This window comes from Ovis canadensis, chromosome 6 (genome assembly GCF_042477335.2).
Source record: "Ovis canadensis isolate MfBH-ARS-UI-01 breed Bighorn chromosome 6, ARS-UI_OviCan_v2, whole genome shotgun sequence".
In the NCBI taxonomy this organism is placed as follows: Eukaryota; Metazoa; Chordata; class Mammalia; order Artiodactyla; family Bovidae; genus Ovis; species Ovis canadensis.
In genome coordinates, this window is record NC_091250.1 from 102,695,237 (window position 1) to 102,719,862 (window position 24,626).

At 39.8% G+C, this 24,626-nt stretch overlaps 1 protein-coding gene across 8 annotated transcripts in view; it reads left to right on the forward strand.

Moving 5' to 3' along the window:
* RUFY3 (RUN and FYVE domain containing 3) overlaps positions 1–24,626 on the forward strand; it is a 94,018-nt gene that overhangs the window by 8,932 nt on the left and 60,460 nt on the right. For 2 of the 8 annotated variants that reach the window (XM_069594299.1, XM_069594297.1), the window contains exon 2: positions 12,527–12,714. The exons of 2 other annotated variants lie outside the window; for them this stretch is intronic. In XM_069594299.1, coding sequence (XP_069450400.1) covers positions 12,537–12,714 — 178 coding nt within the window. In that variant the 5' untranslated portion in view covers positions 12,527–12,536. Of the gene's footprint in view, positions 1–11,064; positions 12,715–24,626 lie in introns of those variants that run through there. 4 more of the 8 variants (XM_069594296.1, XM_069594295.1, XR_011257790.1 and 1 more) reach the window with 4 other exon arrangements.

Here is a 24,626-nt window from a genome sequence, read left to right on the forward strand (position 1 = left end):
GTGAAGGTTTGGTAAAACTCTGACCCCTCTCCTCTTCCTTCCTCAAGGCTTAAGAGATACCCCAGTATACCCTTTGCTCAGATCAGCTTTTTACTTTCCTCTACCTTAGTCCCTTGAACATTGATCCTTACTGACTTTTATTTCATGGGATGATAGGTTTTTATTTATATCAGAGTATAATTGCTTTACAGTGCTGTGTTAGTTTCTGTTGTATAATAGCGTGAATCAGCTATGTATATACATATATCCCCTTCCTCTTTTCTTTTTTACCAGAACTCTCAAAGGCAAAATCACTTGTGAAAATGATGATAATGGCTGCCATGTACTGACTGTCTGCTTTGTGCAAAGTGCCATGCTGAGTATTTTACTTACATTATTTCATCCAACTCTGAAGTAGTTAATAGGAGTATCCCCATTTTGTCAGTGAAGAAACAGGCGCCGAAACAAATACTTTGCCAAGGTTACTCAGCTTCTAAGTGGTGGACTAGGATTCACTGTGGGCGTTCTGACTTGAGTTCACATGCTGTCTCCCATAACTGGAATCACATTCTAAACTGGAGGCTTCTCCTTAGGCAGCGGTGGCCCTCAAGTTTCTTGTTCTGCCCAGCAAAGCCCTATTTGCTAAAAAAAAAAAAAAAAAAAAAAAGAATGAATATGAAATTCACAAGATACCAGTGTGATAGAAAAAACAGTTATATGTATAAGTAACACTGAATTAGCCACGTGTGTGACAGGGGCTTCGGAATTCCTTAAACACCCATAATTTTCTGTTTCTTGTCCATTGCCTTTGTTCTTTCTTCATATCCATAGTGACTAGCACATAATACCTTATACATTGTATGGCATCATCAACTCAATGGATATGAGTTTGAACAAACTCCAGGAGATAGTGAAGGACGGGGAAGCCTGGCATGCTGCAGTCCTTGTGGTCACAGAGTCGGCACAACTGAGCGACTGAACAATACTTGTTCAATGACTGAATTTGTTATGTATAAACAAATAAAGCCTGTGTTAGAATGAAGTATCTTTGGGGGCATAAATATAGCTTGATTTTGTAGAACTTGGGGTTTTCATGATTGAAGTGAAACACGAGGGTGGAAATATACCATTGCAATAATATAGAGTACTTTAAAGTTTCATATCTATACCAATAAGTATCTACTGAGAGTCTGGTATTGGGAAGGTACTATTTTAAGCAACTGTGTAATGGTGTGCAAAACAGGCCAAGTTCTTACAAAGCCTGTGGTCTTCGTGAAGCTAGTTATTTCCTTTTTAATACCTAAATAAATTGAGATAGGAGGAGGATAAAATTCTCAAAATGGCCTACTAAGCAGTTGGTAGCTTTATATCTGTAAATTATTACCTCCTGCCACTTAGCCATGAAATCCACTTAAGTTATTAAGGCAGGAGTTATTTTTGTCTTATGTTGGTTAATTTTAACAAGAAAAATGTGCATTGTAATATTATTCCTGGTGGTGTTTGGCAGCCATAGTCTGGCAGTCATGACTCAGCTTCTCAGGCATATTCATTGTATATAATATCATTCTTGGCTAATATCTAACCAAGTAGTACTGAGCTTGCCAAATGCGTAAACCTAAACTTGCAACAATCTCAACATTAGTGGTAGATATAACGGAGCTTTGTCTGGGAGAGGGAAGGAAGTGGAGGGAGGATGGGAGCATGTGACAAAGTCATGATCATTCAATTGGATAATCTTATAATTTAGCAGGAACGTCTAGTCTTTCCCACGTGTCATCATGATAATAATTCATCGAGGAAACACTTTTGTGCTAACAGCAATTAGTGAAATTTGAGGGAGGGTAAGACATTTCTTCTTAAATTGTAAAACCATGACCCAGGAAGCCTTGGGAAACAGAACTTGTGAGCTTTACAAACTGATTTAGTTGCACAAGTTGACTAATTTAAAGAAGCGCTATTGTGTGTAGAATAGGAACTCCGTAATAGGAGTAGTCAGCTAACCATAAAAAGAATAAGTGAAGTGATCTCTTACCTTCAAAGCTGTTGGAGAAGAATTGGCATACCTACCAGAAATCTATTTCTGAAAAGCATCTAAATAATATCATTTAAAAATGAAAATTTATTAGAAATAAGCCAAATGCTCACCATCGTGAAAATGGGTAAAAAATTGTTTATTTATAGGATGGACTATTACCTTATAATCAGCAGCCCGAAAGGTAAAGTACAGCTACACACTACGATATGGATACATGTTAGAAAATGCAGTTTTGAGTGAAAGTGTGTTAGTCATTCAGTCATGTCCAACTCTTTGCAACCCCATGGACTGTAGCCTGTAAGGTTCCTCTGTTCCTGGAATTCTCCAGGCAAGAATACTGGAGTGGGTTGCCATTCCCTCTCCAGGGGATCTTTCTGACCCAGGGATAAAACCCCAGTCTCTGACACTGGAGGCAGATTCCTTATGGTCTGAGCCACCAGAGAAATCTTAGAAAGTGCAATATTGAGTGAAAGGCTTAGATTATATATAGTAGGAAGCCCTTTTTGCTGAAGTTAAAAAACTGAAGCTGAAATACTACTTTAAAGAAAGTGTTAGTTACTCAGTCGTGTCCAACTTTTTGTGATCCCATGGACTGTATAGCCTGCCAGGCTTCTCTGTCCGTGGAATTCTCCAGTCCAAAATATTGGAGTGGAGCCATTCCCTTCTCCAGGGGATCTTCCTGACCCAGGGATCGAACCCAGGTCTCCCACATTGCAGGCAGATTCTTTACCATTTGAGCTACCTGGGAACCCCAAGATATTGTTTAGGCATCTATTATTTGTAAGAATAGTTTTAAAATAAGGTAATGGTTTCGGACAAAGCTAGTGGAGGTGATGGAATTCCTATTGAGCTATTTCAAATCCTGAAAGATGATGCTGTGAAAGTGCTGCGCTCAATATGCCAGCAAATTTGGAAAACTCAGCAGTGGCCGCAGGACTGGAAAAAGTCAGTTTTCATTCCAATCCCAAAGAAAGGCAATGCCAAAGTGTGCTCAAACTACTGCACGATTGCACTCATCTCACATGCTAGTAAAGTAGTGCTCAAAATTCTCCAAGCCAGGCTTCAGCAATATGTGAACCGTGAACTTCCAGATGTTCAAGCTGATTTTAGAAAAGGCAGAGGAACCAGAGATCAAATTGCCAACATCTGCTGGACCATCGAAAAAGCAAGAGAGTTCCCGAAAAACATCTATTTCTGCTTTATTGACTATGCCAAAGCCTTTGACTGTGTGGATCACAATAAACTGTGGAACGTTCTGAAAGAGATGGGAATACCAGACCACCTGACCGCCTCTTGAGAAATCTGTATGCAGGTCAGGAAGCAACAGTTAGAACTGGACATGGAACAACAGACTGGTTCCAAATAGGAAAAGGAGTATGTCAAGGCTGTATATTGTCACTCTGCTTATTTAACTTATGCAGAGTACATCAAAAGAAACACTGGACTGGAAAAAACACAAGCTGGAATCAAGATTGCCGGGAGAAATATCAATAACCTCAGATATGCAGATGACACCACCCTTATGGCAGAAAGTGAAGAGGAACTCAAAACCCTCTTGATGAAAGTGAAAGAGGAGAATGAAAAAGTTGGCTTAAAGCTCAACATTCAGAAAATGAAGATCATGGCATCTGGTCCCATTACTTCATGGCAAATAGATGGGGAAACAGTGGAAATAGTGGCAGACTTTATTTTTTGGGGCTCCAAAATCACTGCAGATGGTGACTGCAGTCATGAAATTAAAAGACGCTTACTCCTTGGAAGAAAAGTTATGACCAACCTAGATAGCATATTGAAAAGCAGAGACATTACTTTGCCAAGAAAGGTCCGTCTAGTCAAGGCTATGGTTTTTCCAGTAGTCATGTATTGATGTGAGAGTTGGACTGTGAAAAAGGCTGAGTGCCGAAGAATTGATGCTTTTGAGTTGTGGTGTTGGGGAAGACTCTTGAGAGTCCCTTGGACTGCAAGGATATCCAACCAGTCTATTCTGAAGGAGATCAGCCCTGGGATTTCTTTGGAAGGAATGATGCTAAAGCTGAAACTCCAATACTTTGGCCACCTCATGCGAAGAGTTGACTCATTGGAAAAGACTCTGATGCTGGGAGGGATTGGGGGCAGGAGGAGAAGGGGACGACAGAGGATGAGATGGCTGGATGGCATCACGGACTCAATGGACGTGAGTCTGAGTGAACTCCGGGAGATGGTGATGGACAGGGAGGCCTGGCATGCTGCGATTCATGGGGTCGCAAAGAGTCGGACACGACTGAGCGACTGAGCTGAACTGAACTGAATGGTTTACACAAAATTCAGAAGTAGTTGTTTCAAAAGGGGAGGCAGAAATTCAGAAATTCAAGAGAAAAGTGAAAGTCGCTCAGTTGTGTCCAGGCCAGAATACTGGAGTGGATAGCCTTTCCCTTCTCCAAGGAATCTTCCCAACCCAGGGATCAAACCCAGGTCATTGCAGGCAGATGCTTTACCAGCTGAGCCACAAGGGAAGCCCGAGAATACTGGAGTAGGTAGCCTATTCCTTCTCCAGCGGGAACCAGGGTCTCCTGCATTGCAGATGGATTCTTTAAACAAAGCAATCGGAGAAGTTATCAGAAGAAAGAAGGCACATGTAAATGTAAGACACTGGTCTATTTCTCCAGCTGAGCAATGGTTTCATGGATATTAATTATTTTTATAATTTATTAATTATTTTTTAAGACTTAAAATTATGCATTGAAGTTTCTTGTTTAAAGATGTTCTGAAATGAGTCATTTTAGAAAATAGTTCTCCCCTTCATTTATCTTCTCACACTTCTGAATGTATCAGGTACTCTTTTAACATGTTCACCTGAGTAAGTAAATGTGGCAGAAACTTGGCAAGGTGGTTTTTTCAGTTCCCAGGGTGGTACAGTAAGCAAGTGACATCCTTCACGAAAGTCAGGAAGAATTCGGTTGACCCTTTGCCAGCACAAGCAGAAAGATCCATTCTGGAGCTTTTCAAAAAATGCTCATTTGGGAATTCCCTGGTGGTCCAGTGATTAGAACTTGGTACTTTCACTGCTGGGACCTGGGTTCAATTCCTGATCCTCAAAATAAGATCTCACAAGCCACAATCCATGGCCAAAAAAAAAGAGGGAAAGAAAAAAGGCCCACTTGTTAAAAACCTAAACTAGCTATATAAGGGTCGACTGAGTCATGCATTGGAGAAGGAAATGGCAACCCACTCCAGTATTCTTGCCTAGAGAATCCCAGGGATGGGGGAGCCTGGTGGGCTGCCGTCTATGGGGTCGCACAGAGTCGGACATGACTGAAGCTACTTAGCAGCAAGTAGAATATATAGTTTGTAAAACATTAAGGTGTAAAGTATGAAAGCTGATAACATTTTTCTGTTCTTCAAATCTTAACTTTGTTGAAATTGATGTTTAGGAAATTTCAAGAGTACCTTGCCTGTGTTACTTTGTTTTTGCTTTTATTTCCTTTTATTTTCCCTGTGATCCTTGGGGTGAAGTGCTGAAGTTGCAAAGTATAGAAGAAAACATGGACTTTAGGGGCATTCTAGAAGCAGCTGGAAATCCCAGATCTGCCACTTGTTAATTGTGTGGTCTTAGACCAGTTACGTGGCTCCGCCTGGCTTCCTTGAATGTAAGAAGGCATATCAATATCTGCTTTGCAGGAGTCTTGTGAGGACTTGCTATAATATTTATGTATGAAGCACCTAACAGAAAAAAGAAATCCAATAAATGATAGTAACTTCAGTCCAGTTCAGTTCAGTCGCTCAGTCGTGTCTGACTCTTTGTGACCCCATGAATCACAGCATACCAGACCTCCCTGTCCATCACCAACTCCCAGAGTTCACTCAGACTCGTGTCCATCGAGTCAGTGATGCCATCCAGCCATCTCATTCTCTGTCGTCCCCTTCTCCTCCTGCCCCCGACCCCTCCCAGCATCAGGATCTTTTCCAATGAGTCAACTCTTCGCATGAGGTGGCCACAGTACTGGAGTTTCAGCTTCAGCATGAGTCCTTCCAATGAACACCCAGGACTGATCTCCTTTAGGATGGACTGATTGGATCTCCTTGCAGTCCAAGGGACTCTCAAGAGTCTTCTCCAACACCGCAGTTCAAAAGCATCAATTCTTTGGCGCTCAGCGTTCTTCACAGTCCAAATCTCACATCCATACATGACTACTGGAAAAACCATAGCCTTGACTAGGTGGACCTTTGTTGGCAAAGTAATGTCTCTGCTTTTCAATATGCTATCTAGGTTGGTCATAAGTTTCCTTCCAAGGAGTGAGTGTCTTTTAATTTCATGACTGCAGTCACCATCTGCAGTGATTTTGGAGCCCCAAAAAATAAAGTCTGACACTGTTTCCACTATTTCCCCATCTATTTGCCATGAAGTGATGGGACCAGATGCCATGATCTTCGTTTTCTGAATGTTGAGCTTTAAGTAGTAATAATTTTTCCACATTATATAACAGGGACACTGAGCATGACAAATCAGTCTTTGTCTTAGGAGCTGAGTAAATATACTTTAAAGGAATGTAACTACTAACTTTGAAAAATGAATCTCATTTGCTTTCAATCATAGTGTGGAAAATTCGAGCTGTGTAAACAGCTAGAACATAGGTATTATTCAGATCATTATTTTGAATTTAAACTTTACATAATCCTGTTAATTCTGTTTTACGGCCACAGACTGTACCCCAGCCCCTCACAACTATTTTACAAATATATGCTGTTATTCACAAGTGCACTCACATGAGAAAATAGTCGAATACAGTTTATAAGTAGTATGTTTATGAGAAAAAAGTTCAAAGTTTGTATGTCTTGCCAATGACTTAATATTGCCTTTATGTTCTAAGCTAATATGTTTACTTAGTAAAGACCCAAATGTGAAAACATGACTAAGCAATAATTTAAATTACTTTTATTTATTGGAGAAGGAAATGGCAGCCCACTCCAGTAATCTTACCTGGAGAATCCCATGGACAGGGGAGCCTGGCCTGGCAGGCTACAGTCCGTGGGGTCACAAAGGGTTTGACACAACTGAGCGACTGAGCATAGTTCTCTATAAATTGTGCTGGTTTTCATAGTAAATGTATTGCTTATGAACAATGAGCAGCTGTCATGTTGAAGACTCAAGAGTGTTTACCTGCAAACAGGTGTAACTTCATAGAAGTACAGGTTTTCCTGCCCATCCACAGTTCTTATTTCTGAAATAAGTGTTAACACCTCCTCAGACTGGTAGATATGGGAAACTCAAGGGTAACCAGTGTGTACAGATTTTTCTCTCCTGGGCCAAAGTTTTAGTTGCTTTGGACTTTGCTCCCTATATCCTCCACCTGAAGAGAAGGACCTTGGAAGGAATGTTAACCAAGGTACTCTGCTTGTTGACATAGATGTTCTATTTGTGCTGCTATGTTGTAATCAGGCCAAATCTCCTGTTCAGGGTTAAATAAATGCTTTATTGTTTGGTTGATGGGAAGATTGTCCGTCTCTGTTTGTGACCTGCTGGATTCATATGTTGGTGTACTGTGCTTAGTCACTCAGTCATGTCTGACTTTCTGCGACCCTGTGGACTGTAGGCTCCTCTGTCCATGGGACTCTCCAGGCAAGAATCCTAGAGTGGGTTGCCACTTCTTCCTCCAGGGAATCTTCCCCACCCAGGGATTGAAGCCATGTCTCTTAGGTCTCCTGCATTGGCAGGTGTTTTTTTTTTTACCTGCTGGTACCACCTGGGAAGCCCAACACAGGCAATCCCAGAGCATTCAGATTAATTTATATATTCAGTGGGACACCACTGAGCGACGTTCCTGTTCCTGTCCTATGTTTTAAGAATGTATCAGTGACCTAGAATCTTGATATCATATGTACAGATAGCCAGGGCTGTTTGATAATTGTGGTTCCAGGAACTATTTAGTATATCTTTGAAGATTTTCTGTTCACTTCAGTCACTCAGTCGTGTCCGACTCTTTGCAACCCCATGAATCACAGCACGCCAGGCCTCCCTGTCCATCACCAACTCCCAGAGTTCACTCAAACTCACTTCCATCAAGTCGGTGATGCCATCCAGCCATCTCATCCTCTGTAGTCCCCTTCTCCTCCTGCCCCAATCTTTCCCATCTTCAGGGTCTTTTCAAATGAGTCAGCTCTTCACATCAGGTGGCCAAATTGTTGGAGTTTCAGCTTCAACATCAGTCCTTCCAATGAACACCCAGGACTGATCTCCTTTAGAATGGACTGGTTGGATCTCCTTGCAGTCCAAGGGACTCTCAAGAATCTTCTCCAACACCACAGTTCAAAAGCATCAATTCTTCTGTGCTCATCTTTCTTTATAGTCCAATTCTCACATCCATACATTACTACTGGAAAAACCATAGCCTTGACTAGACGGACCTTTGTTGACAAAGTAATGTCTCTGCTTTTTAATATGCTGTCTAGGTTGGTCATAACTTTGCTTCCAAGGAGAAAGTGCCTTTTTTTTTTTTTATCCATAACTTTCCTTCCAAGGAGTAAGCGTATTTTAATTTCATGGCTGCAATCACTATCTGCAGTGATTTTGGAGCCCCCAAAAATAAAGTCTGACACTGTTTCCACTGTTTCCCATCTATTTCCCATGAAGTGATGGGACCAGATGCCATGCATGATCTGTTTTCTGAATGTTGGGCTTGAAGCCAACTTTTTCACTCTCCTCTTTCACTTTCATCAAGAGGCTCTTTAGTTCCTCTTCACTTTCTGCCATAAGGGTGGTGTCATCTGCATATCTGAGGTTATTGATATTTCTCCTGGCAATCTTGATTCCAGTTTGTGCTTCATCCAGCCCAGTGTTTCTCATGATGTACTCTGCATATAAGTTAAATAAGCAGGGTGACAATATACAGCCTTGATGTACTCCTCTTCCTATTTGGAACCAGTCTGTTGTTCCATGTCCAGTTCTAACCCTTGCCTCCTGACCTGCATACAGATTTCTCAAGAGGCAGGTCAGGTGGTCTGGTATTCCCATCTCTTTCAGAATTTTCCACAGTTTATTGTGATCCATACAGTCAAAGGCTTTGGCATAGTGAATAAAGCAGAAATAGATGTTTTTTTTTTTTTTTTCTGGAACTCTCTTGCTTTTTCCATGATCCAGCAGATGTTGGCAATTTGATCTCTGGTTCCTCTGCCTTTTCTAAAATCAGCTTGAACATCTGGAAGTTCACAGTTCATATATTGCTGAAGCCTGGCTTGGAGGATTCTGAGCATTACTTTACTAGCGTGTGAGATGAGTGCAATTCTTTGGCATTGTCTTTCTTTGGTATTGGATTGAAGATTTTAATGACGCCTTAACTATGTTTTAAAGTGTTGCATGGCTTAAAATTCAAACTATAAACTATCTCCCTTTAAGTTTTAATATATAAAGATGGAAAATTGTCTGGCTAGAAAAGAATTGTGCTATAATCAAATGTGAATGTGTTAAATGAAAGCTTATATTCCATATTTGGAAATCAAGGTTAGTCTCTAAGTTGTGTCCAGTTCTTTGAGACCCCATGGACTGCAGCATGCCAGGCTCCACTGTCCTCCACTATCTCCTGGAGTTTGCTGAAATTCATGTCCATTGAGTCAATAATGCTATCTAACCATTTCATCTTTGGCCGCCCTCTTTTCATTTGCCTTCAGTCTTGCCCAGAATCAGGATCTTTCTCAACAAGTTGGCTCTTCGCATCAGATAGCCAAAGTATTGGAGCGTCAGCTTCAACATCAGCCCTTCCAGTGAATATTCAGGGTTGATTTCCTTTTGGATTGACTGATTTGATATCCTTACAATCCAAGGGACTCTTAAGAGTCTTCCAGCACTGCAGATTGTTGGTGCTCCGCCTCCTTTATGGTTCAGCTCTCACATCTACAGATGCGATATACATGACTCCTGGAAAAAACCATAGCTTTGACTATCTGGACTTTTGTCAGCAAAGTGACGTCTCTGCTTTTTAAAAAGCTATCTAGGTTTGTCACTTGTGGCTCAGCTGGTAAAGTATCCGCCTGCAATGCAGGAGACCTGGGTTCGATCTCTGTTCTGGGAAGATCCCCTGGAGAAGGGAAAAGCTACCCACTCCAATATTCTGGCCTGGAGGATTCCATGGACTCCACAGAGTTGGATATGACTTTCACTTCTCACAGATTTGTCATAGCGTTCCTTTCCTAGGAGCAAGGGTCTCTTAATTTCATGGCTGCAGTTTGCTTCCTTGAGAAAGTGATCTTAAAAAAAAAAAAAGAAAAAGTGTTCTGATCTTACTGCTCCGTGCCGAGTGCCTGCCATGTGGAGTACTCTTAGTGAATATTTACTGAATGAATGAAGGAACAGGTCTGGTCCAGATGTAGAGGTAATGTTGGAAGAGATTGAAACAGAAAAGAATAAACCTACCTGGAATATTTTGTTTTCCTTATAACTTGCTGATTTTCTTCCTGATTATAAATGAGTATATTTATATATGCATTCTTACATTTTGCCACTTTGCCTTCCCTCTAACAGTGTGAAAATGCCTGTTTACCTACAGAATCTGGTTCTTAGTATTTTTTCCTTTGAGCTCAATCTCAAATTAGAGTGGAGGCATTTACAAATTTTTTTGTATTTGCTGTAAACACTTTATTCCAGTACGGCTTTCCTTTTCATTTACTTTTTAAAGAATTTTTGTTGTTGTTGAAATATAGTTGAATTGTAATGTTGTGTTACATTCAGATATACAGCAAAGTGATTCAGTTTTTTATATATATGTAACATGACGTTTTAATAAACTCAAGAAGAAATCTTTCTTTCAGTTGTTAGATATCCCTCTCATAAGAAATCCTAGAACAGAATAAATCATCTTGGGACATATTTCTTGAAGTTTTATGTTCCTTCTTAAAACCAGACCCTCCAGCAAAAGAAAAAAAAATTGTTTTCAACCATCCAAAGCATTTTCAAAGAAAATCTCTGTCATCCCTTATCTCTTTGTTATTTTTGTAGCTCAGAAAGCAAGTACCTAAGTTTTCACTTCCAAGGCATAAAGGCCTCATTAGATAATATAGATATGTAGATGCGCAAACTGATTGATTGGTTTAAGATAATATGATAGGACTTCCCTAGTGGTCCAGTGGTTAGAACTCCACATTCCCAGTGCAGGGAGCACAGGATCAATGCCTGGTCAGCAAACTAAGACCCTACAAGCCTTGTGGTGTGGCCAAAAGATAGAAAAATAAAATGTGCAAAATAGAGAGAATATGATAATGTGCACTTAGGATGTTCCAGGGTGGGAGAAATTTTAAGATATAGCATAGTTTTATCCTCTTATTAGAAACAGTCTAATGTAGAAACTTGGTGAATACAGCAGTGTCAGAAGTGAAAGAAGGACTGCCATAAATCAGGAAGGATTTAACTTCTAGGGTTTTGTTTTTGTTTTTTTTTGTTTGTTTGTTTTTCTTGCACTTCTGTCCAGTCTGAAAAATTAAGTCTTTGTACTTTGGAGAAGAAAATTATGAATGCCTGAAAGTATATTTAAATAAAAAATCTGCTTTAGTTTTTCTTAAAACACCACCTTTAGCAGAGCAAAGAATTTTGATAGCTAAGTATATAAGGATAAAAGAAGTGAATTATGTGCTTGTTAAATTAATCTAACTACCTCTTTTACCATTTTTGCTGTGCAGCGTTACCCAGTATTAATTGTCCTCCTGTTACCCAGCCCTTTTATCCTACAGCAAGGGAAATTGATGAGAATACGTGCATTGTGTTATGTCTGATCACAGTTTGACTAGCACAGTCTGGAAGTGGGTTGTGCACGATGAGAGCAGGCAGCCTAATTGCTCTCCCTGCATCAGCAGCATCTATAAAGCATCCTGGGAATTGCTCGCCCTACGTTCAGAGCAGCTGGTCACATGAGCTTGAATTTTCAGTTCAGTTCATTAGTCAGCCATTTTGGTCAACACCCTGCTTTACTGCGCACAACCAATCCTATTAGAACTCAGCATCCCGGCTCCTCTGAGCAGATCCTGGAAGTGATTTCTGCAATTCAGGATTTTTTTTTTAAAGCTAAACAGAAAATATTGGTTTATTTTTTGTTCATTTTTTTCCTTTGTATTTTTTTTTTCTGTAAAAAGAAGGAGGATTTTTCACTTACTCATACAGAGGCCAGTTTTTTTTTTAAAGCCAACTAAGGTAGCATCGACTGTGCAGGATTTCAAGCCTCTGCCTCAGCTGAAAAAGAAGGGGGTAGGGAAGGGAAGATAACAGGAGAGAACCTGGAAGAAGATAAGCATCATCTTATTTTGCTATGTGGTAGGAACTGCCTCTGAGAAAACATAGCATAGAATTATTTATCTTGAACACTTGGTGCTTAAAGGATAGGTATTTTTCTGTCTTTTTTTCTTTTAAACCCTCACCTGCCCCTTTTCTTGAGAGCTTTGTTGCAGAGCTTCGGATTTGGGGGTTTTTGTTGAGGAGGGTTTTTATTTATTTTTTTTTTGGTGTGTGTGTGTGTGTGTGTGTGTGTGTTGTGTGTGTGTGTATTGTGGTCCCAGCTGAGTCATCATGTCTGCTCTGACGCCTCCAACCGACATGCCAACCCCCACCACTGACAAGATCACACAGGCTGCCATGGAGACCATCTACCTTTGCAAATTCCGAGTGTCTATGGATGGAGAATGGCTCTGCCTGCGAGAGCTGGATGACATCTCACTTACACCTGACCCAGAGCCTACCCATGAAGGTATGGTCAGAACCCGTCCTCCAGTATCTCACCAGCATCCTCATTGTTAATCAGGCTGGGAGGGTCAGGGAGAAGCAGGAGGAACCCATACTCTAAACTAGCTAATGGCCCTGAAAACCTTTCATCCTTAAACCTACCACCAGCTCCCCTTCTCTACTTTACTGGGGGAAAATATTTTTTCCCTGCCCTCTGAGGTATCCTTTCAAAAGATGCTGGTGCTTGCTTAGAGTTCTTTGTCTTGAAGGCTCTAAAGAACATTTGGGATCACTTATCACATCTGACCCTAATCAACCAATGGAAAAGCTATTAATTCTGATTAGATGCTAACATATTATAGAAATTATAGTTATTTTTAATAGAGTAAGGTAAAATTGCATGACTAATTAATTATAGGAGTGTACGTGGTATAGTTGAAGCACTCACGAAGGGTATCCTATCATCAGGATATAATGTTAAACAGGCTGTGATATCTAGAAAATACATGGTCAAACATTCTTTCTTTAAAATAATATAGATTGTAAGATTAGATGAGAAAGCAGTTTTACATTCAGTGCTTATTTAATGAATGTGGTCTCAAAAAAGCATAATACCTTAAAAGGTTAAGCATGATTGATAAGGTAATTCCTACCCATGGAACCTATTAGGCATTGCTTTTTATAAGTTGTTTGTGGTAACTGTTGACCCATGTGAAATCTCCACTGTCAGTCCCTTTGAGACCTTTGTAGTCTCTTGACTTGTGACTTTCTCCCAGAACCTTTTCTAAATTCTGACAGGCTTTTATCTTCTACCCCTAAATTTTGTGAACTTAATACCATAAGGAAGAAAATTAATTTGAATCAAATTGTTTTGTACTTTTGTGCACTGGCCTCTTAGCTAGGGTTTGTTCTCTACCGTTAAAATAATGAAGAAAGAAATGCTCACATATGAGAATAAATTTTACATAAAATCTGCCCAGTGTTTAGGCATACTGCAGGGCAGAGGGCACAAGGTGAATTGCACCTAGCAGTTGGGTTAGAAAAAGTGATTCCTTGCCCTTGACCAAGCATTGCAGTCTTATCATGACTCAGATTTCACTCTTTGTGTCTGAAAAGGATTTTATTTTCCCAGTTAGCCACTTTTAGGGAGGGTTAGCATCGAAGCACAAAGCAGTCATTTGGGTGTGTCTTTAAGGGCAATGTTTAAGTAGTTTCTAAGGCCCTTTGCACCCTTTAACAATTGGTTTGTCTGTTGGACAGCTTCCTTTGGCTCTGAGTTTCAGAATGTGCTGCATGGCGGTCAGGAGACATCAGCTGGAGGCGCATACAATGCCAGTACTGTTTAGAACAGCCTCTCGAGCTTTAAAAATCTTTAGGGAATAAAAGTACATTTTGAGAATGCTACCAAGAAGTCTTTTCAGCGGATGCCTCAGTCTGCATATTTTGTTTTTAAAAATATTTATTTTGAAAGTCACACAATATCATATATTCCCTTAATTATAAAATTTAGTGTGTCATTGTCTTTGATTTTGAGCAAACTTAATCATTTGAATGGGCTTCCCAGGTGGCTCAGTGGTAAAGAATCTGCCTGCCAATGCAAGAGACACAGGTTCAATCTCTGGGTCAGGAAGATCCCCTGGAGAAGGAAATGGCAACCCACTCCTGTATCCTTGCCTGGGAAACCCCATGGACAAAGGAGCCTGGTGGGGTACAGTCTTGTGGGGATCAGGAAGAGTTGGACTCTACTTAGCGGCTGAACAACAGCAACAATCGTTTGCATACCTATTTGTTTTTTGAGCAAGATTCCTGTGAGTAAGCAAAAGTGAGCTGCTTGGTTCACGTAAGCATTTGTAGTGGTGCTGTTTGAATTCTCTATAGAGAAATCTGTAATGGAAACATGAGGGCTGCAACCTAAGCTCAAGTGACACATCCTTGGGTTAGAGGAAACAGACAAATAGAAAGTTTCCAACACCTTAGAATCAGCTGGAGAAGGGGTGGAGGAAAATAGAGAGAGGCTGGCAAATGAGTTTTGGAATTCTGCCTTCAGCTGGGTAAAAGAAGCAACAATTTCAAATTATTAGTATTAGAAGTAATAAAAGAAAGTCCAGGCCCAAGAAAACATCCATAGGTTTAGTGATCTAGGAAGGCAGGTAAATAAAAGACAGGGATTTTATTCTACTGGCTAACTCTGGATGTCTAAAGAGTGACTTAAACCCAAGAAATGTCTGCCTGAATAGTAATGCTAGAGACAGTTGTTAAATGTAATTTAGCTATTAACCTATAAGTGGTGATTGCTGGACCGGTGATAACAGGAACCTTACTGTGTTAACAAAAATGGAGCACTTGGTGCCCAGACACAGAGAGTGTGCACAGAACACTCCCCAGTTGATTTGTAGACAGAAGGAAGGACATCTGACTGTGCAAATTCTGTGCTGGGGCCCCCGACTCCCATGAGAGAAAATGGGCAAAAACGTCATGTATCTTCTTAAGATGATAATCTCATTGTGGCCTCATTAGTAGAAACTTTGAGGTTTCCAACTTCTGTTTTCTGAAAACAGCTCTTGTCTTCACTCTGCTGCCCACAGTGTAGACCAGACCCAGAGTTTCAGCCCACCTTAACTCTTAAATACATGGGAATAAAACTCACTTCATTAGTTCGGTACTTACTGGTAGTCAAGGAGATCAGCTATCTCTCATTTCTTTTAGTACACTTTTGTAAAAACCTGGAACAAATGTCCAAATCATTGATTGCAAGAAGAAGGTTCAAGAAAGGCTTCATCCAGGAAGTGACGCTTGGACTAGGCTCCACCTTGTATGCTAACTGTAGAATCACAGGCAGATATTGTTATGGGGGGGATTGGAAGGGACATGTCAACAGCACACAGTGAGATGCTGGGCTGGACTATAGTAAGTTGTTAGGAGTGGTAGCCACGATAGTAAGTTAGGAGCATTAACTAAGATGTTTAATGTAAGTTCAGTTCAGTTGCTCAGTCGTGTCCTACTCTTTGCGACCCCATGAATCGCAGCATGCCAGGCCTCCCTGTCTATCACCAACTCCCTGAGTTTACTCAAACTCGTGTCCATCGAGTCAGTGATGCCATCCAGCCATCTCATCCTCTGTGCCCTATAAATGTTAGTTATTTGTGTAATAGTTATTCATGAGACAGTGATTTGAGCTTCAACAGTTGTAAGCCCCATTGTTAGGTCTCTTGCCTTTTTAGTATGTATTTCTAGTTTTGTTTCTGTTTTTGTAACCTTTTGAAATAGTCTAAGCTAGTTGTTTGCCGGACAGACTAAAGGTGGTTAGTAGCTTAAATTCACATTTCACCATTGCCCTTTCTTGGGCCTTTGCAAACAGGAAAATAATTGGTTAAAAACAAAAGTCGGTTATCAAGAAATACTTGTTTTCCCATTAACTTTCTTTTAAAGAAGAGGATCCGACATTGAGAAGTGAAATAGATCAGTTTAGTACAGTAAAATAGACCATTTGGTTACAAAGGTAACTCTTAAGATTTGAATTATTTTTTGACTTAGAAAATACCTTTTGCAAATACAGATAGTAAGAGGCAGACGACGAAGAAATGATACAGCAGCAGACACATTAAGAAGAGAAGCTCTGGTCAAGCCTTTGATTTTCAAGTTACAGACTGTGTGTGATGACCAACTTCAGACACACTGTTACTGCATAAGTGTCCAGTTTTCCCCTGGTAGTCACAATTTGCTTTAGTGTTTGTTTAGAGTGTCTGGCACTTACACAGTCATGTATAAGGAGTTAGCTTGTATGTAACATCTGTGACTGTAGTAACGATACTGTACTACATGTAAGGATCCTGTACTACTGTACTACATGTGTTTGGTCTGTCAGTTGATCAGAAATATTTATTGAGCATCCCTTGATGCAAAATCCAGTTCTAAAGACTGAGAAATAGTGACCCTTGGCCAGAGTGAATTCACAGTCAAGGAAAAAAGATGAAACAATGATGTCAGAGCTGCTGTAAAACAAGTATGAACTACTTAGTTGCAAAAGGACAATCACGTTTTGTAGGAACTGGACATGGAATTCTAATCCCTAGTGACCATACTTCCCAAGGGACAGTATGGGTGTAGATTTCAGATCAGACTTTCCCATATAGTAGGGAATAATCTGCTGATTATAATAAGGAAGGAAAATAATCCCCTGAAGATGAAATAGAAAGTGTTTGTTTTTTGGTGACTACTGAAAGTGTCTGGTTCTGAGATAACTCCATTGACATTTACTAATGTATTTTTACTCATTTATATCATTGCACAAGAGTAAAACCCCATTCTGCCTGGGAACTGCATATGTTTTAATGAAACAAGTGCATGACCCAGTGGGCATTTTGGCAGGGGAAGCCAAATGGCTGTTGACCAAGAAACTTCATAGCATCAACTCACTACAGTCTAGTGCAGGGCTTCTAAACCTGGGAAGATGATCCAGAAAATTATATATAACTTTTTATCTGTACTTTATTTTTCCTGGGGAAGAAAAAACCTTAGGGACCATTAGAACCCCCAACGAAAATAAATGTTTAGAAAATCATGCATAATTTTAATCATAAGATCAGACCCTCGGCCCTTCATTCAGCACACACTCAAGTATCCCACCTGTAATTTATGCTCCGCGCTATGCTAGGTCCTGAGGTATAGCACAGTGCCCAAGCCTGCTCCTCTGTATTTTCTGAGCTTATTGACAAGCAGGAGGTGGGGTGCTTCAACAAGTATTGATAAAATGGCTTCCCAGGTGGCTCAGCGCTAAAGAATCTGCCTGCCAACACAGGAGATGTGGGTTTGATTCCTGGGCTGGGAAGATCCCCTGGATGAGGAAATGGCAACCCACTCCAGTATTCTTGCCAGGAAAATTCCATAGGCAGAGGAGACTGAAAGGCTACAGTCCATAGGGTCACAAAGAGTTGGATATGCCTGAGCATCCATGCATGAGTGCTATGGTATAGAGCCAAGCATGTTTTATTAGGAAGGTCCAGGGAAATTTTCCAGTTGAAGTAAGTAATGTTTGAACTAAGACCTAAAGGATGTGCAAGAGTTAATCTGATTATAAACTGGAGGCAAGGGACGTTAGGGGTGGGGAATGGGGAGGAGACAGCATTTGCAGAGACCCAGATACCAGAGCTGAAAGATTTTTAGTCTCTCCAAATTTTCTTTCCAGTAACTTTTCACTTCTTTGAGAAGAAATACTAATAAAACTACATGCTCTACCAGGGACAAAATGTTAGGGTTAGTGATGAAATAGTATATTTCTTCTTTTCTGATTGTGTATAATGTTATTTTTTAACAGTAAAATCTGAAGTGTTTTAATAGTGAATAAGTTCATTAGTGTGTGTGTTTATTTCCATGCTTTAATAAAATAAGTATATATTAAATCATCATATAATATGTGAATTTTAATAGCCCTCTTGAATAAGACTTAAATAAGAGTTTCTCCCAATTAACAGAAAAGTAAAACAATCATTACTCCTAATATTGAATACCAGTAACATGCAAGTTTGTGAGAAGACTTTCTATTTTCGCATATTTATGTGTGAACCTTCCCTTATATTTTTTATGCTGAACATGTATTTTCTACTAAGAAAATTATAAACCATGTGAAGCTCAAAGATTCTTAAATGAAACCGCTTTAACTGAAGTTGATGAAAAATCAAGGCTTCAGTTATTTTCATAAGTAAACATATGTTAATGATATCCAAAGTATCACTAGCTATATATAAATCATCTTTTCTGCATTTGTGTGTGTTTATGGATGAAATTATATAAACTGGATTTAAGGCATCCAGCTATCATAGTTTTCGATTATGCTTAAACAAATAGTACTGTATGTGTTAGGGCATAAAAGAGAGAGAGGTGCTCTTTTCTACCACAGAGTCTTAATTTTGTCTTCCCTTTTCATTTCCACAACTACCAGGATCTAAGTGTGTCACATTCAGATTCCCACACCTACTTTCAGCTTTTCTCCAAGCCATTTCTCTTCCTATTACACCGATTCATCCTTTATAAAATTGCCAAGTAATTCTTCATGAAAATAAACTTTTCATTCTTGTACAAGACTCTGTTTCAGACAGTCTTTATATTGAATGTAGAATATTCTTGAAAAAGTGATGGCGACAGTGGTGTAGGAAGAGATGCTGTCTTTTATTGAACAGCTACTTTTTGCCAGGAACTGTTTGCTGTAAGTAATGTTTATATGTATTACCTCATTTAATCTGTACAAAAACCCATTGAGCCTAGGTACTATCATTCCCATTTTACAGACTGACAGATGTAGTAAGTGGTGGAGCTAGGACTCGTTCGGGCAGCCTGGATCCAACCTACATGCAACTCTCCTATACCAGAATTCAGTGAGTGTAAGTCCAGCAATAGACCTGCACATAATAAGGGACGTCTTCTTCCCAGTCTCTGGTGACATATTTCCATCCATTTTATACACAGTGGAACATGGCATTGGCCAGCTTATGTTCAGGGAGCACCCAAATGTGGCCAGAAGCATGCCATTTGGGGCATATTTGGCAATTGCCATCAGTTAAATTAGCATTTTATCCACTTGTTTTTCTTTTTTCTCTTTCCATCCATTTTTATAAAGTATGTGAAAATATTTATATGATTGTACAGATGCTGTCAAACAATAAAAATAATACACTGCTGAGACCGACCTGGTGGGCAGGTGGCACCTGTATGTGCTAAATTTTAAATGTTTCTCAAATGAATGTGCAAAGTGACGTGGAAAGCTGTTTGTGGTAGCAGTAATGTTCATGATTATGGGTCATCAGAAACAATGACTATGTTGAATCCTTATTCTTTAGCCAACTATTCCCATGCCCTTCTTTTGGATAATTTTACTTATCAAATGTTTTTTTCAAATTCCTTCTCAATACTTGCCTATTTCAACCAGGCTGTGATTCTGTACTTCACCAAAAAAGTGATTATTCCTGTTGTTAATACTATTTCTGCTTTAAATTCTTCTCACTGACATTAAATTAGAAACCAGAAAGGACCCCTGACTCCCTTCATCCATGAACCTTCTTTAACATGTCCAGTATCTTTCATCTCCTGAATCGTTGGGTTCTGTCTCCATCACTTGATTGAATACACTTGAAATCATCCTCTGATGATTTATTTTAGCCTATGTGATTCATACTTTTATAAAATTATACAGAAAGTTCTTTAGGGGAAAACTTTTCTTTTGTACCATTAGGAAGGCCTCATATTACTGTATATACTATTTATGGTAGCTATCTAATACACTTGAGGTGACCTCAATGCCCAAATGGCACTAGTGGTAAAAAGTCCACCTGCCAGTGCAGGAGACCTAACAGACTCGGGTTCCATCCTTGGATGGGGAAGATCTCCTGGAGGAGGAAATGGCAGCCCACTCTAATATTTTCAGAGAATCCCATGGACAGAGGAGCCTGGCAGGCTACAATCCATAGGGTTGCCAAGAGTCAGACACGGCTGAGCATCTGAGCACACACACACAAATGTCCCTTAATCCCCAGAAAATGATCACTTTTAAAAGAAAAGACTATTGTAACACCTTACCTTCCATTACACACAACTTACGGTTTCTGGATATTAAAAATTTTTTCTTGAAATCACTTAGCTCATAATTCAGACTCATTATATTTTATTTTGAAAATAGAAGTTCAGTATAACAAGTAATTTTTTGTTGAACATATCTGTGAATAATGTTCAGTGCTGATGAAAATATAGGAAAATTCAGGTGCTAGTAGAATATTCATTGGCACAGCCTTTTTGAAAATTGCTCTATCAGTGTGAATGAGGGGCCTCAAAAATTAAGTTCCAATGGTTATACCAGACATGTATCCTAAGGAAATAATCAGAGATATGGGCAAAATATATAAGTATGTATAATCATCACAGTATTATGATTTATAGTAGCAAAACTTTAAACATAACTTAAATAACCTAACAGGAAAATTATTCAATAAATTATAGAGCATCAGTACAACAAACATTGATAATGGTGCTGGGAAGAATATTTAGTGGTCTAGGGTATTGTTTAAAGTATAGTAAGTTTTGAAAGCTGTCTCCCAAGCCACATACACAGTGTGATCACAAATTGATTTAAATATAGATACATGTACACCCAAGTGAAAGGAAATGTACCAAAAATGTAAAAAGTGGTCTTCTCTGGAGAGTGGAACAACAGAGGATTTTTATATTCTTCATACTTCTTCATGTCTTCCAAATATTCTTGTTATTGTTCAGTCGCTTGGTTGTGTCTGACTGTTTGTGACCCCATGGATTGCCGCACGCCAGGCTTCCCTGTCCTTCATTGTCTCCCAGAGCTTGCTCAAACTCATGTCCATTGAGCCAATGATGCTATCCAACCGTCTCATCCTGTTGCCCCCTGATATCCTATAAGAGGATATATTACTATAATCAGGATACTGTGGTGTTTTTTCTTTAAAGAAAAAGCTTTATGAAAACTATGGTTGTGTGCTCATCCGTCTGTCTACCTCAGGGTTAAGTATCTTCTGTGACAGAGTTTCCCACATCCACGAACAGAACCATAGCTCTAAAAGCAGGACTGCTGCTTTGGATTCAATGTCCAGTATAATTTTTTAATATTTCTAGTTAGACATTTTGAGCTTTTCCAGGTAACAGGCCAAAAAGACATTACTTTTTGGCATACTTTGTTTTCAAAGCTGACTATATGCTGCATACAGTGCACGTGTGGCCCACAGTGTCCAGACTTGGGTGCATTCAGTACAGCATTTAATTTACTCCTATCCTATGCTCAGAAAATAAAACCTGAGTGGGTTAGTTCTGTTCAGTCTCTCAGTCATGTCCAACTCTTTGTGACCCCATGGACTGCAGCATGTCAGGCTTCCCTATCCATCACCAACTCCCAGAACTTAGTCAAACTCATATCCATTGAGTCGATGATGCCATCCAACCATCTAATCCTCTGTCACCCTCTTCTTCCACCTTCAATCTTTCCCAGCATCAGGGTCTTTTCCAGTGAGCCAGTTCTTCTCATCAGGTGGCCAAAGTATTGGAGTTTCAGCTTCAGCATCAATCCTTCCAAAGAATATTCAGAATTTCCTTTAGGAATGACTGGTTTGATCTCCTTGCAGTCCAAGGGACTCTCAAGAGTCTTCTCCAGTGCTACAATTCAAAAGCATCAATTCTTCAGCGCTCAGCTTTCCTTGTAGTCCAGCTCTCACATCCACATATGACTACTGGAAAAAACATAGCTTTGACTAGACGGACCTTTGTTAGCAAAGTAATGTCTCTGCTTTTTAATATGCTGTCTAGGTTGGTCATAGCTTTTCTTCCAAGGAGCAAGGAACGTCTTTTAATTTCAGGGCTGCAGTGAGTAGGATTGTCTATTTTATAGAATCATGTTACTGTTCTTTCCTTTGGCACGCCTCCTTTTGTAATCTGCTCTCAGTGAGATTACTGGAACATTTGTTGCTACCAGCCAGTTAGCCTCAAGTTTACATGGTCAGGTTCTCTGAGTTGTGATTATGTGTGTACAGGGCAGTCTTTGTGAAATTCTCACAGTGAATAGATTATAGATTCTATGGCCATCTCAGAAGCCTGCCAGACAAAGTTTTCTGGACAAGGTTTATTCCTTGTTGCTCTGATCTGGAAATAGCCTGGCTAGTCTCCCTTGTATGGTAAGTTGCCTTACCCACTTGCCTCTGGGATTTTATAGAATCCTGAATTGGGGAGAAATATCAGCAGGGTTCTCTTTGCTCCCCAATCCACAAATGAAGCAATAGAACAGCTCCGTGCTGCCTCTGAGCTGATGGTAACCTGCTCTCCCTAAAATTAGCTTTCCTCAGGTGTACTTTCAGTTTCTTCCCAGCTCCTTATTACTCCTGTCACTGGCATCTGCTTTAGGGCGTGGTCGTTAATCACGGTGCATCTCTACTGTCTTTGCTCCATGTTGGTGAGCTTTTTCTGGACCTTTTTTGGATGGAGCTTTTACTTTAATGTATGCCTTTCTTTGTAGTTCACATCATTAATAACTCTTCTGTGCCTCATCAGCTTCCAGTGCCAGAACATCCTGTGTCCTAAGGTAATCACAGACGTTATGTATAATTTTCCAGAGGTAAATGCTATACCGGATTAGGTAACTAGTACTCAGTGATGGAGCTCAGGAATCCAAGTTGTTGGATGCCCAGGCCTGGGCACCTGAGACCTGACTGGGAAGAGAGCACGGCTGTCATTTGAGAGAACCCACAGTATTCTCTGCTCTTCACTTGTTTAGTCGCTCAGTAGTATCTGACTCTTTTGTGACCCCTTGGATTGTAGCCTGCCAGGCTCCTCTGTCCATGGGATTTCCCAGGCAAGAATACTAGAGTGGGTTGCCATTTCCTTCTCCAGAGGATCTTGCCAACCCAGGAATTGAACCCTTATCTTCTTCGTTGGCAGGCAGATTCTTTACAACTGAGCCACCAGGGAAGCCCCCTCTTCACTTCTGGTTCTGTATTATTTGGGGTTTTTTGGTTGTGCCCCTTTTGGAGAAGGTAGAGAATATAATGGGGCATGATTTTCCACTGTGATTGTACCAGCCCCCACCAGTCACTTGGATTGCTATGAAGTGCTCTTGAGTACAGGGAAGTAAATATTAAATTATTTCCCTTGCAGTTTTTCCTATTTGAACTTTGTCAGAGAAGAAATAGAAGAATTTGATGAGCTTAGAAATACATGTGTAGAGGGACAATGAAACAGACTTATTGTGAAATAGCCTCTAAGTAAATATTTTTCCCCATAATTAAAATTAAATCAGTGTATTAAAATTAATGGGGTTCTTCTAGAAAATACATTTAGTATTACTATGTAATATTTTAGTGAAAACAACTTTATTATTCTAATTAAAAAATAATATATTCACATTTAAAAGGTCACAGAATACAAAAAGGTAAAAAATATAAAACAATTCATCTACAATTCTAGCGCCTATCAATAACCACTAGTGAGATTTAGTAACCAGATTCTCTTGTTTAATATATACACATGGAGTTCATTTACAAACTCACGCAATTTTATACACATAAGTTGTGTGTATACCTGTGTTGTGTGACCTGCCTTTTTTCTCTCCACATCAGTAGATGGAAATCTGTACCACCTCCTTTAATGCCTTAGTTGTTTGGATGTGCCATAAATTCTTTATTCCCTTATTACAGGCGTTTAGGTTATTTCTAAATTAGGCTACCACAAACATTCTTTCTGACTTGAACAATTTTCATTTTTAGAAGTGGAATTCCTGGCTCAAATAGTAATGTATTTTAATTTTTTATACACATTTCCAAGCTGCCATAAACATTAAAAAAATGTAATGCCATGGTATCATGAATGTTCCCATTGGCTACCTCCTTGCAACTCATTTTTATCTGTGACTGCTGTAGTTGGTCGTGGTGTCTCACACTGATTAAAATCTGAACTCTCCAAGGAAACAGTGTGGTTTTTTAGGACAGTTGATTCAGGAGCTGTAAACTGAGTCACGTTTTATCTGTTTTTCTGTTTTCTTTAAGCTAGTGACAATGTGCTATGCAGAAGGGGATGAGTTTTACTTCTGATTGTACACTGAGAAATTCCATGCTTCTCTAAGATTGCTAGCATTTACTTTCTGGGGTTAAAAAAGCTGCTGGGGCTTTTTTTTTTCTTTCTTCTAGAGCTGTAAAACTTAGGATATTTCTTAGATATACTCTGTCTTATCTGAGAATGTCACCATGTCTTGTTCTATGGGCAGTAGCTACCCAGCACTTCTTTAACAAGGGCAGGATGTCCCACAGTTTAACTCATTTCTAACTCTGTTCCCCTGGAGATAGCATCAGATCCCACAGGTCAAGGGCTCAGATCCTCAAGACTACTCGCTGACCCCCACCACACACAGACTTGGGCTGCAAGTGGCAGGTCCCCAGGTTACCC